Source organism: Myotis yumanensis, unplaced genomic scaffold, assembly GCF_028538775.1.
Source record: "Myotis yumanensis isolate MYYU_CA2020_CCGP unplaced genomic scaffold, mMyoYum1.0.hap1 SCAF_3, whole genome shotgun sequence".
In the NCBI taxonomy this organism is placed as follows: domain Eukaryota; kingdom Metazoa; phylum Chordata; class Mammalia; order Chiroptera; family Vespertilionidae; genus Myotis; species Myotis yumanensis.
The window spans coordinates 110,499,574-110,513,060 of record NW_027223754.1 but is presented as its reverse complement, the minus strand read 5'-3'; the positions used below and the strand labels follow the sequence as shown (position 1 = coordinate 110,513,060).

The 13,487-nt window shown below is 40.3% G+C and overlaps 1 protein-coding gene across 2 annotated transcripts in view; it reads right to left on the bottom strand.

Moving 5' to 3' along the window:
• Positions 1 to 13,487, bottom strand: part of RNF17 (ring finger protein 17) — a 159,760-nt gene that overhangs the window by 52,607 nt on the left and 93,666 nt on the right. For both annotated transcript variants that reach the window (XM_070407527.1, XM_070407528.1), the window contains exons 17-19: positions 7,305 to 7,420; positions 5,607 to 5,727; positions 1,717 to 1,837 (exon numbers count right to left, since the gene is read on the bottom strand). In XM_070407527.1, coding sequence (XP_070263628.1) covers positions 1,717 to 1,837; positions 5,607 to 5,727; positions 7,305 to 7,420 — 358 coding nt within the window. The remainder of the gene's footprint in view (positions 1 to 1,716; positions 1,838 to 5,606; positions 5,728 to 7,304; positions 7,421 to 13,487) is intronic.

The window sequence follows — 13,487 nt, the reverse complement described above, 5'->3', positions numbered from 1 at the left end:
CGAAGGCCTGTTCGAACACCTTTGCCGTCTGCAGTCACCAAGATAAAACGTCTCCAATTCGCACAGGAACACAAGGATTGGACAGTCGAGCATTGGAAAAAAGTCATGTGGTTCGATGAATCACATTTCCAGTTGCATCATGCAGATGGCAGAATGAGAATTTGGCGGAAACAGCATGAAAGCATGTACCCCACATGCATGAGTACAACCCTTCAAGCTGGTGGGGTTAGTGTTATGGTTTGGGGCATGTTTTCCTGGCATGATTTGGGCCCTTTAATTCATGTGGAACAATGTCTGAATAGCACAACATACCTAAGTATCATTGCTGATCAAGTTCATCCTATCATGCTGATGGCGTATCCCAATGGAGATGACTTCTTCCAACAAGACAATGCGCCATGCCACAGTGCTCATATTGTGCAGGAGTGCTTTCAAGAACATGAGGGAGACTTTACCTTGCTTAGGTGGCCCCCACAATCACCAGATCTCAATCCAATTGAGCATTTGTGGGACCAAGTTAAAAGACCCATCAGGCAGCTGGTTCCACAACCATCAAATCTCACAGAACTGGACAGTGCTATTCATCAGGCATGGTGTCAGATTCCTCGCATCACCTTTCAACATTTCGTGGAGTTAATGCCAAGAAGAATCGCCGCAGTATTGAAGGCAAAAGGTGGCCCAACGAAGTACTGATGGGGTGGTCATAATAATCTGGCCACTCAGGTTCAAATATATCCCACGTTCAAAGGCTGTTAAATCGTGTTGTTTACCCATATCTTCAGAAAAAAATCACTCCTACTGTCGTGGTAAACAACCTGCTTCCCTTTTTATAATGGTCTGGCCCTCTAGCAACTTCAGCGCGAAATTATAGCTAATTTGCCTACAAACGTCAGGTGATCATAATAATCTGGCCACTCAGTACATACTGGAAAAAGGACAGGCCATCTCTCTTTTGCTACTAGTTCTTCTAGTGTTAGGGTTGGGAGGGGAAGCAAGACCACACACTGAGCATGACTGCAGGCTTCTGCTGAGTGTCACTGCTTCTCTGGCTTTCCCTTCTCTGGGCATTATCAAATATTGGCTTTCTTAAGGGCTATATGTGGGAGTTCTTCAGAAAATCCGTCAAGAGCCACCCCACTGCATAAGTCCCTATTGTGGAAGAATTGCTTTGTCTTGATTCCAAACCCTCCCAATCTCTTCCTCACCACTACTCTGTCCTTCTGCTTCTAGTGTCATCTCAATCATTGTCCTGCCCTGAGTATCAGCACAATGGCTCAAGCCTGCTTCTCTTTCAAAGTATCTGCTTGAACCCAGGAAAATTCACATTTCTCCAAATGGAAATGTGGGGTACTCTACCAGTACACTTATTCTGTATCCTGCCTTCTCTCTTCCTAATTCTTTTCTCAAACAGGTACAAGAGGCTTCCCAAGTAGACGTTCAATCTAGAAATAAGGTGCCAGTATCCTTTTCTAAAATGTACCTTCAATCTCTAAAAGCCATTCTTGTGGTTTCAGGATTCCTTAGGGTTGGAGGGAAAAGCCACTCTAGTCCCTATTAGACTAATGACTTCAATTGTTGTTCCCAACCTAACAACAGAGAAAAAAATCCCACCTATGGCCCAAGTAGATACCCAAAGGGGAATGACATGCCAGTTTCCCTTCTTGTGAATAAAGTGTTACATATGAACTAAAAATAAAAGTTTACAGGTGTACTTACCCTACTTCATAAGATGCTAGGCCCTCTTTGATTAGCTGGTCATTAATACTAGTAGGAGTCATTCCAGGAGCACCAAGAGAATCAAAAAGCTCAACCAAGAGCACGTTATCTTCCAGAATTCCTATAAAACCATTAAGACTTGTTTAGGGAAAGAAATAAATATGTTGTAAAATATACTAAATGAAGCAATTAAAAAAACTGGAAACTTTTTTCATTTTGTGTACATGAGGTTTCTTGCTGAATACTGTCAAAGTCTCTAAGAGTAAAAGTATCATTTTGCAGACATAAAAGAATTGCCAATATTATCCATAGCATATACAAAATAATAAAATGTTCATTTTATGCTATTGTGTGGTGTTCTATAATGAACCAAAAACAGTTTAAAACTTTTAGATTCAGAAAAATATAAATTGACATATATTCATTGAAAAATTGTTTTTTTGTATGTTTTTACACTGTTTTATCAGATTCAATCAAGTTCCAGAGGACAAAGAAATGAATAAAAATCAATTCAGGTCAGTGATTATTTGCAAAGGTTTATGGTTTTTATAAAAATTGCACAAAGTTAAAAATGACAAAAACTCAAGCTAGAACCCTTAAGTAGAATTTTTTCCCATCCCTTAATCAACTGGATTTTAGGACAAACCATCTAAATTTCTTTTAGAAAACAAATTGGTTGATTATTTATTAGATCTATTTCTTAAACTAAACTAGGAGTTAGCTGAGGATAAAGTTTTTATCTCATGTGCCTATTTACTTATTTATGGGACACAGCATAGAGAATCTGCTCAATGAGTATCTGAATAAATGATAGAGGAATTTCTTTAGGCAACACATACTTCTAAGCATGGAGATCATTTTATGCCTGCACCTTCCATACATTAGTAGCTGGTACCTGCTAGTCAGAATGATGATTCCAAATAAAAAGATAAACTGTTACCTATATCATCTACTAATAAGAATACATACTAGAAAATGTTTTTCAAGAACCTGAAATCATTTATAACTACTTTTCAATAGGCCAGGTACATTATCTAGAAACAAAAGGCTGAGAGCCTCAATAAACTTTGACCTCCTTACTTTCTGTCTCTTATGTTCCTTTCAGTTATCTGATTTCCTACTTCCCATGTATCAAGTTCTTTATTCCAACAGGGCCAGCTTTCCTTGTGTTCTGTACCTTCACCACTTCCCTGCTCTGCTCCTACTTCCAATTAAAATGTCCCTTGCTTTATAAGGTAGCAATGCGTATTAATGGGAAGCTCTCATTCTCATCTGTGGTAGTTCACTTTATTATAAACGTCTTGAACTCTCAATCTCATCATTGTGCAGGTTAGTGGGGAAAACTATTTTAGGTTGAGCAGGGCCTTTTGGTTAGTAACTATGATCTAGATCAGTGGTTCTCAACCTTCTGGCCCTTTAAATACAGTTCCTCATGTTGTGACCCAACCATAAAATTATTTTCGTTGCTACTTCATAACTGTAATGTTGCTACTGTTATGAATTGTAATGTAAATATCTGATATGCAGGATGGTCTTAGGCGACCCCTGTGAAAGGGTCGTTTGACTGCCAAAGGGGTCGTGACCCACAGGTTGAGAACCGCTGATCTAGATTAATAACTATGGTGGGATTAGTGTTTGGATGCTGTTGGTATAACAAATAAGTAAGAGAAAAGGGGAGTCAAGAAAAAAACCCAGGGAGCCCAGTCTTCTTTTTCTTTTTTTTTTTAAAATATATTTTATTGATTTTTTCCAGAGAGGAAGGGAGAGGGATAGAGTTAGAAACATCTATGACAGAGAAACATCGACCAGCTGCCTCCTGCACACCTCCCACTGGGGATGTGCCCACAACCAAAGCACATGCCCCTGACCGGAATCGAACCTGGGACCTTTCAGTCCGCAGGCTGGCACTCTATCCACTGAGCCAAACCGGTCAGGGCAGGGAGCCCAGTCTTGATGGGCTGTCTACAGGAGGGGACATTCATGGGAGGAGCTCAAAATCAACAGAATAAATATCAAAAGGAAAGTTGGGAAGCATAATTATCTAGGATAAAGCTCAAAATCAGTGGAGGTTACTCAAGGACTAAGAGGCCCTTAATTTACTGCTCATATCAGAGAAGCCAGATATAAAAATTCTATAGACTAAGGATTCAATTTTTATAATCATAATCCTCTTTTATGGAACTATTTCTTCAGAAAAAAATTTCTTATATAAAAGTGAATAAATGATCACATATGTCATCATTTCTAGGCTATGTGACCTTGAGCACTTGATCTCTAAGCTTCAGTTTCCTCATTGTAAAACAGGCTAATAATCTGACAATGGTTGGGTTCATTTAATGGTAGTATGAGAAAAGTGAAAAAATGGATATAGCCCTGGCTGGTTTGCTCAGTGGTTAGAGCACTGGCCTTCAGACCAAAGGGTCATGGGTTTGATTCCCAGTCAAGGGCACATACCTCAGTTGCAGGTTCCCTAGCCCCAGTAGGGGCTCGTGCAGGAGGCAACCAATTGATGTGTATCCCTCATGTCAATGTTTCACTCTCTCTCCCCTTCCTTCCTCCCTCCCATCTCTCTTTTCCTCTCCTCCCTCCCTTACATTCTGTCTAGAAATCAATGGAAAAAATATCCTCAGGTGAGGATTTAAAAAAAAAAAAGAAAAAAAATGACATAGTAAAAATTACCCTTAAAAGCCCATAAATCAACCCTAAGCAAACATGGTCTTGTGTATCCTACACTAGTACTCATTAAAACCAATTTGTTGGGTTACATAATTGTTGGCTAGTGTCAGCCTATGTCTTGGACCCAAACAATGCCAAAAAGAAGTAACTTTTTTCAAAATATACTGAGAGTCTATTGTTCATTTATTTAAGTCAAATGAAATGAAAACAAACAAAAACTATTTACCAGTTATGTCTTCCCTCCCCTCACTTTCCTGCAAATTAAACACTGACCTCCATTATTGCAAAATCAGGGACACAGTCCTGGCAAAAATGCAAACAGAAATAAGAGAAGCTAATTCCTAGCTTTAGGGCTTTCAAGAGGCTGTGTTAAGGGTGACTTGATCGTTAATAGTAAATTTTACCTCATGTACTGATTTAAAACTCTAGACTGCAAGCATGTCAAACTCAAAGGATAACATGGGCCAAATAAACAAGGTTTAAGTTTGTGTAGACTGCCAAAAAACAAAAGCTTCAATTTTCATAGAAATGTAGGTTTATTTCTATAGAGACATGCTGAATACAAAGGGCTGAAATAAATGAGTAATCATTAACATAAAATAACAAAATTTTAATAAAATTAATTATTTTTTCTTGAACATTAACTTGACACTGAATAACTGCACAAATTAATAAGCATAACACAAATAAACCTATTTTTCTTGTTCTCCAAAAGTGAAATATTTCCTGTTGCGCACACCAAACAAGTCAGTATAAGACTAATGATGTGGCAATCGGCTGCTAAAATATTCGCTGCTAGTATTAGTGGAGAGAAATGGTGCGCCTGTGTGTAAGGTGCGTAAGGGAAATGAACGCAACATGATTATAATAATCAGTCATTAGAGAACATTGTAGTTCATTATTATTAATTATATATATCAGGATACTGTAAAAATTAAGTTATGAAATTTTTATTAAAACGTTTCTTACATACTGTTATATTGGCTGGGCTGCAAAAATGTTCATTGTGGGCCACATGCAGCCCAGGTGGCGAGTTTGACATGCTTGCTCTAGAGCATGGAAGACATTACTCCATTTTACCTAATTTCAATAAAAGTCATCTTCACTACTCTTGTTGATGACACACTGAATTTATTATAAGATCTGGTGAATGTTACTCTTATTTAAAATTATGTATGATCACAGAGCAAAAAATAAAAATGAAAATAGCTTACTAATGACTGAACATGTCATAAATTTATCTTGAGTTTTTTCTTCAAATTTTTCTTTAGCTTTTTTGGACCACTGCAATGTCCCTTTACATGGTTCAATATAGGCCAGCTTACATTTAATTGCCTGTGTTAAACAAAATTGCACCATTAAGAAAGTAAACTTAATTTCTAGTTATTTTAGAATTAAAGTTTATGTGTGTTCAAACTAAACTTTGTGTTTGAATTTAATACATATTCAGAAAATAAATAAATATGGAAGAGGCCTATGACAATACTTCATAAATGCAAATAATTGGAATCAACAGGGTATTGTACACAGATACCGGAATAACAAGCATCCATTAAAAGAATTACAAGAACCTTATGCTACATGATTAAATGAGAAAAGCAGGCTATAGGACTGTATACAGCATAATCCTATAATTGTTAAAAACAGAGACGATGCATATTATAGAAGTATGTTAAAAATATTGAATAAGCCCTAACCGGTTTGGCTCAGTGGATAGAGCGTTGGCCTGCGGACTGAAGGGTCCCAGGTTTGATTCCAGTCAAGGGCATGTACCTTGGTTGCGGGCACATCCCCAGTAGGGGGTGTGCAGGAGGCAGCTGATCGATGTTTCTCTCTCATCAATGTTTCTAACTCTCTATCCCTCTCCCTTCCTCTCTGTAAAAAATATCAATAAAATATATATTAAAAAATATTGAATAATTCTGAGTGATTCCCCTCATTTTGCTTATCTATATTTTTAACCTCTTTCTATAACTTTCTACCCATTTTAAAATGAAAAATACTGCTCAAAAGCAATTCAGAGGATTACAGAAGGCTACATTGTTTTCTTCTTCATTCTTGTAGACATCTCTCTTTCTCTTGCACATGTTATATACACTTAAACATAAATGGGATCACAGTAAAAATACTTCTGTAATGAGCTTTTTTTTTTTTACACATACTCTTTCCACATTATATAGATATTTCAAAATAACATTACAAACTGCAGACCAGAAAATTCTTATAAAGACACAAATATATATACACATATATTTACAATGAATGCTTATTTGCTAAGATACACATTATTTCTTAACTAGAGGCCCGGTGCACAAAAATTTGTGCACTCAGGGGGGTTCCCTCAGCCCAGCCTGTGCCCTCTCGCAGTCTGGGACCCTTCGGGGGATGTCCACCTGCTGGCTTAGGCCCGCTCCCTGGGGGGATCAGGCCTAAGCTGGCAGTCAGACATCCCTCTGGCAGCCCAGGAGGCCTCGGGGGATGTCCACGTGCCAGTGGGGAGCAGGTCTAAGCTGCAGTCGGACATCCTTAGCACTGCTGAGGAGGTGGGAGAGGCTCCCGCCACCAATGCTGTGCTGGCAGACATCAGCCTGGCTTGTGGCTGAGCAGAGCTCCCCCTGTGGGAGCGCACTGACCATCAGGGGGAAGCTCCTGCATTTAGTGTCTGCCCCCTGGTGGTCAGTGTGTGTCATAGTGACCAGTCATTCCCAGTCATTCTGCTGTTAGGGTCAATTTGCATATTACCCTTTTATTATATAGGATAGCAACTAGAACAACTCTATAGTCATGTAACAGAATTTATGTATAGACAAAAATGTTAGTTACCAGAACATTTCTATGGTGAAATGACTTTTAAAAATACTTTCATATGTGTGCTAATATTCCAAACCTATGATTCAAAATAAATACATTACCTTCTCTGGGGGATTCAGAAATTCATCCTTTATTTTACGCATTTCTTTAAGTGTTATTTTTGCAGTATTGCCAAAGTCCACATATTTAACTTCAACTTCACGATGTCCAGGCAATCCTTCAAAAATTATGAAATTAGAAATCACAAACTTGGAAAGAAAAATCTATCTAGCAAAATTTAGAGTGATTTAAAGTCAACTAATACTTAAAAAATTTTAAAAATTGATTTTAGTGAGAGGAAAGGAGAGAGGGAGGAAGGGAGAGGGAGAAAAGGGAAAAGAGGAGAGAAAGAGAAGGAGACAGGGAAAGAGGGTAGGGGGAGAGATGTGAGAGAGAAACATCTATTGATTGCCTCCCATACTTGCCCTAGCCAGGGACTGAACCCACAACCTGGGAATCCAACATGCCACCACCTGGTGTACAGGACGACACTCCAACCGAGTCACCCTAACCAGGGCAGATTAGAATACTTTTATGTTCAACATGAAGCATAGTAACCCCCATCTTATATAAAAACTGCTGTTTGAAACTTTAACCCTGTTATTTTGGCTTCTGTAAATACCGGCTTGCTTAAATAATAGGGAAAATAAGACTACTCCCATTCCAGAGAGGCCATAAACTATGCCCCAGACAGAGTTGTCAGTGCTGGCACAAGGCCAGGCCTTGAGATACGGTCTCATGGCCCCTTCCCAGCACACAGGCCTTCTTTCTCAGAAGATCCAGAAGTCTCATTCCAAATTTGGGAGACAAAGAACTGGAAAAAGTATCAACAGGGAAAGCTTCCTCCATGTTTTTGCTCAGAATTTGAAAGACATTTTTGCTCTGGGCCTGTGCATAATAATAATAATAAAAGTGTAACTCCATTCCTCTAAGCATTGCTTGGTTTTTCTCCGGTCTTCTTAACAAACATACAAACTTAATATTTTTTAAAATGTAAAAAAATATTTCTAATATGTGAACTTAAAAAAATCAACCATAATCCATAGTTGTTCAGACTTGGTGACTAAGAAATAAGATATCGAAGGGACAACCAAAATAAGCATAATAAAATAGCTATCAAGTGCTCATGATTATAGCCTAAAAGTTAAGAATTAGACTTTGAGTTAGACTGTCTTGGTTAGAACTATAGCTCAGTCACTGATGGGCATGTGACTCTAAGCCAGCTAATTAAAATCTCCAAGGTATTACCCTGAGCAAGTTAATTTTTCTCTCCAACCTTCATTATTTCATCTGTAAAATGCGTATATCAAACAATCAAATCTTGTTCAACTTTTTTTTTTGAGAATTTACCTATTTAAAACATTTTACAGAGCACCAAGCATAAAGCAAGCACTTAATAAGTGTTGATTATCAACACAGGTCATCAAACAAGGCAAAAAATCTACACTAATAAAAGAGAAACATGGTAATTAGCATACGACCGCTACCCTTCCCATTGGCTAATCATGGAGATATGCAAATTAACTGTCAGCCAAGATGGCGGCCGGCAGCCAGGCAGCTGATGCCAACAGGGAGGCTTGCTTCCTTCAGTGACAGAGGACTCCAACGTTCCCTGCCTGCCTTGCCAGCCTCTGAGCTTCAGTTGGAAACACTGTAACATTTATAGAAGATAAACAAAACCCCAGAAACCTCCTGTCAGTCAGCCGGGATCTCAGAGCTGGAGTCGCAACATTGTTTAGAATACAGAAAACAAAGGCCAGAAATATGCTTTCAGCCGAGCCTCAGAGAGAAAGCCGGCTCTCAGCTCCAGTGACAGCCATAGAAGGTAAATAAATGCCAGAATAAAAAAAAAAGAAAAAAAGGAGAGGTTTGGAGCTTCAGTCGCCCGCCAGCCTGAAAACGGCCCTCAGCCCCTCACCCAGACTGGCCAGGCACCCCAGTGGGGACCCCCACCCTGAAGCAACAAGATAGCGGCTAATTTGCATACTGAAGGCAGGTGGCAGCAGGCAAGGCTGTCTGCGGTCTGGGACCCAGATCTGTGACCCTGCTGGGCGGGATCAGTGGAGGCGCGGGATCAGCGTGACAGGGGGCAGCACCCAAACCCCCTGATTGCCCTGCGGCTCTGTGTGTGACAGGGGGCAGCGCCCCAACCCCCTGATCGGCCCTGCTCTGTGGATGATAGAGGGCGGCGCCCCAACCCCCCCCATGGGCCCTGCTCTATGTGAGACGGGGTAGAGCCATAACTTCCCCATCGGCCCTGCCCTGAGTGTGACAGTGGTGGAGCCCCAACCCCCTGATCGGCCCTGCTCTGTGTGTGACAGGGTGTGGCACCCCAACTCGCCCCCCCAACGGACCCTGCTCTGTGACAGGGGGCGGTGCCCCAACTCCCCTATTGGCCCTACTCTGTGTGTGACAGGGGGCAGCGCCCCAACCCCCTGATCGGCCCTGCTCTGTGTGTGACCAGGGGCAGTGCCCCAACTCCCCTATTGGCCCTACTCTGTGGGCGACAGAGGGGAGCTCCTCAACCCCCTGATGGGCCCTGCTCTGTTCGTGGCAGGGGGTGGCGCCACAACTTCCCCATCGACCCTGCCTTGAGTGTGACAGGGGGCGGTGCCTCAACCCCCCAATCGGCCCTACCCTGAGCGTGACTAGGGGTGGCATCGCAACCTTCCGATCCGCCCTGCGTTATGCATGACAGGGGGCGATGCCCCAACTCCCCAATCCGCCCTGCTCTGAGCCCGACCAGGGGCTGCATCTAGGGATTGGGCCTGCCCTCTGCCACCCGGGAGCAGGCCTAAGTCAGCAGGTCATTATCTCCTGAGGGGTCCCAGACTGCAAGAGGGCACAGGCCGGGCTGAGGGACCACCTCTCCCCCCCCACCCCCCGAGTGCACAAATTTTTGTGCACCGGGCCTCTAGTTTAATAATAAAAAACTAAGGATTCATTCATATAATGATATGTAACTATGGAATTTTCAAAATTTATTTTCAGGATATTGTGAAAAAAGCAAGTGGAGATAGACCTCTATGTCAATCTAGTCTCTATATTTTAAAGGATACCAAAGAAACCTCTGGAAGATTCAAATACAATGAAGTTTGAATAAAGACCAATACAATCTGGCTGGTATAGCTCAGTGGTTGAGGGTCAATCCATGAACCAGGAGGTTATTGTTCGATTCCCAGTCAGGGCACATGCCCAGGTTCAGGCTCTATCCCCAGTAGGAGGCATGCAGGAGGCAGTCTACTGATGATTCTCTCTCATCTTTGATTTTTCTCTCTTCCTCTCTCTCTCTCTCCCTCTCCCTTCCTCTCTCTGAAAATTAATGAAAACATACTAAAAAAAAAACCAGATCAAACACAACTGATCTTTCTTAGAAAAACTCACAATACACAGTTGACTTTAGCTTTTCTCAGAACATGTATACAGTGCTACTAACCTTGTTGCCATCATTTTCAAATTTAAGGACTGATACTATACATGCTTTCAATATGGGAAAAATACAGGCTTTCTTTGCTCCTTAACAGAAGTGGAAAAGGTAGAACAACACAAGCACTCAAGATAACACGTCAAACAACTTAAGCCCTTCCATAACTGAGGTGACTGGGAGGGCACTTGTCTCTAAAAGGTAAGAAGGTCAGGGAACCTGTCCCCACTTCCACTGGAATTTTTATGTAGAACAGGGGTGGGGAACCTTTTTTCTTCCAATGGCCATTTGGATATTTATAACATCATTCACAGGCCACACAAAATTATCAACTTAAAAATTAGCCTGCTATATTTTATCAAACATTTAACTAATTCACCCATAATGCCATGGTCGGGCCAGACCAAATCATTTCATGGGCCTTATATGGCATAAGGGCCTAATGTTCCCCATCCCTAATCTAGAAGAATATTCTCAACTGTACCACTACCATTAGAACCTTACCATTCCTCAAGTCTCTGAAGGAAGATGCCGTTTTAAGCAAAATAAACAAAAAGATAAAGGTTGGAATTTAAACAACTTTTTACCCAAATTATTAATTGCAAGAGAGGTGAGTCAGGAGACATGAAAGGTCTCAAAATTTACCTATCATTTATTTTCTCTGAGGAAACAATCAGAAGATGCTCCACCAAAATAAGGGAGTAAACCGAAGAGGTAAACCTGAGATCCAAGAAACAAGGGATCCCATAAGAGAACAGTGAAGTGTATGACCAAGAGAAATAAATTCCCAGGATAACAAAAGTGCAGTAAACCTAGAGGACAAGCATTCTAATTGGAGCAGAAGACAGAAGAATGTTTTCACAGTTAAAAACTAAATACAAGACTTGTACTCAGAAATATAGAACATAGAAAAAAGAGAAAGAAGACTATATAAACACATGGAAGAATATACTATGTCACGGACTGATAGAATCAACATCATTAAAATGTCCATACTACCCAAAGCAATATATAGATTCAATGCAAGTCCTATTAATATACGAATAGCATATTTCATCGATCTAGAACAAACACTCCAAAATTTATATGGAAACAAAAAAGACCCCAAATAGCCACAGCAATCGAAAGAAGAACAAAATTGGAGGGATCACAAAACCAGATATCAAGCTATACTACAAACAGCCTGGTGTTGGCTCAAGAACAGACAAATAGATCAATGGAACAGAATAGAGACCCCAGAAATTGACTCAAGCTGTTATGCTCAATTAATCTTCGATAAAGGAGGCAAGAATATACAATGGATTCAAGACAGTCTCTTCAATAAATGGTGTTGGAACAACTGGACAGGTACATGTAAAAAATGAAACTAGACCACCAACTTACACCAAACATAAGAATAAACTCAACATGGATAAAAGATTTAAATGTAAGTCGTGAAACCATAAAAATCCTTGTAGAAAACATAGGTAGCAAAATATCAGACGTCTCACATAGCAAAATTTTCACTGATATAATACCTAGTACAAGATAAACAAAAGAAAAAATAAACAAATGGGACTACATTTAAAAAAAAAAGCACCTGCACACCTAAAGAAATCAGCATCAAAATGAAAAGGGAACCCACAATATGGGAGAACATATTTGTCAGTGATACATCTGATAAGGGGTTAATATCCAAAATATATAGTGTACTCATAGAAATCAACAAAAGGAAAACAAATAACCCAATAAAAAAAATGGGCAGAAGACCTAAACAGACACTTCTCCTAAGTAGTCATACAAATGGCCAAGAGACATATGAAAAAATTCTCAACATTACTAATCATTAGAGAGATGCAAATTAAAACAATGAGGTACCACCTCACACCTGTCAAAATTGTTGCTATCAATTAATTAACAAACAAGAAGTGTTGGGGAGGATGTGGAGAAAAAGGAACCCTAATACAGTACTGGTGGGAATGCAAACTGGTACAGCCACAAGGGAAATCAGTGTGGAGTTTCCTCTAAAAATTAAAAACGGAACTGCCATTTGACCCAGTGATCCCACTTCTAGGAATATACCTTAAGAAGCCTGAAACACCAATCAGAAAGAACATATGCACCCCTATGTTCATAGCAGTGCTATTTACAATAGCTAAGATTTGGAAACAGCCCTAGTGTCCATCAGTAGATGAGTGGATAAAGAAGCTATGGTACATCTACACCATGTAATACCACATTGTATGCGGGAAACGTATTTATACGTTTTACGTTGACTGTGAGAAGTAGAGCCACCTGTTAGCGCGCAATAAAAACTACCCGCAAACAATGTAATACTATGCAGCAGTAAAAAAGAAGGGTCTCTTACCCTTTGAAACAGTATGGAAGGACCTGGAAGATACTAAAATAAATGAAATAAGCCAGTCAGAGAAAGACAAGTATCACATGAACTCACTCATATGTGTAATCCAATGAACAAAATAAACTGATGAAAAAAATAGACTCAGAGACATAGAAACATGGAACAGACTGTCAAATCTAGAGGGAAGGCAGTGAGTGGGAAGAGATGAAACAAAGAACTTGTATGCATATATATGCATAACCCATGGACTCAGACAGTGGTGTGGTGAAGACCTGGGGTGAGGGGCAGGGGCAGGGGCAGGCTAGAAGGGGTCAATGGGGAAAATAAGGGGGCATATGTAATACATTCAACAATAAAGATAAAAATATATTATATATTAACTAGAGGCCTGGTGCACAGATTCGTGCACCAGTGGGTCCCTGGGCCTGGCCTGCCCCCTCTCGCAATCCGGGACCCCTCAGCGGATATCGGAGAGCTGGT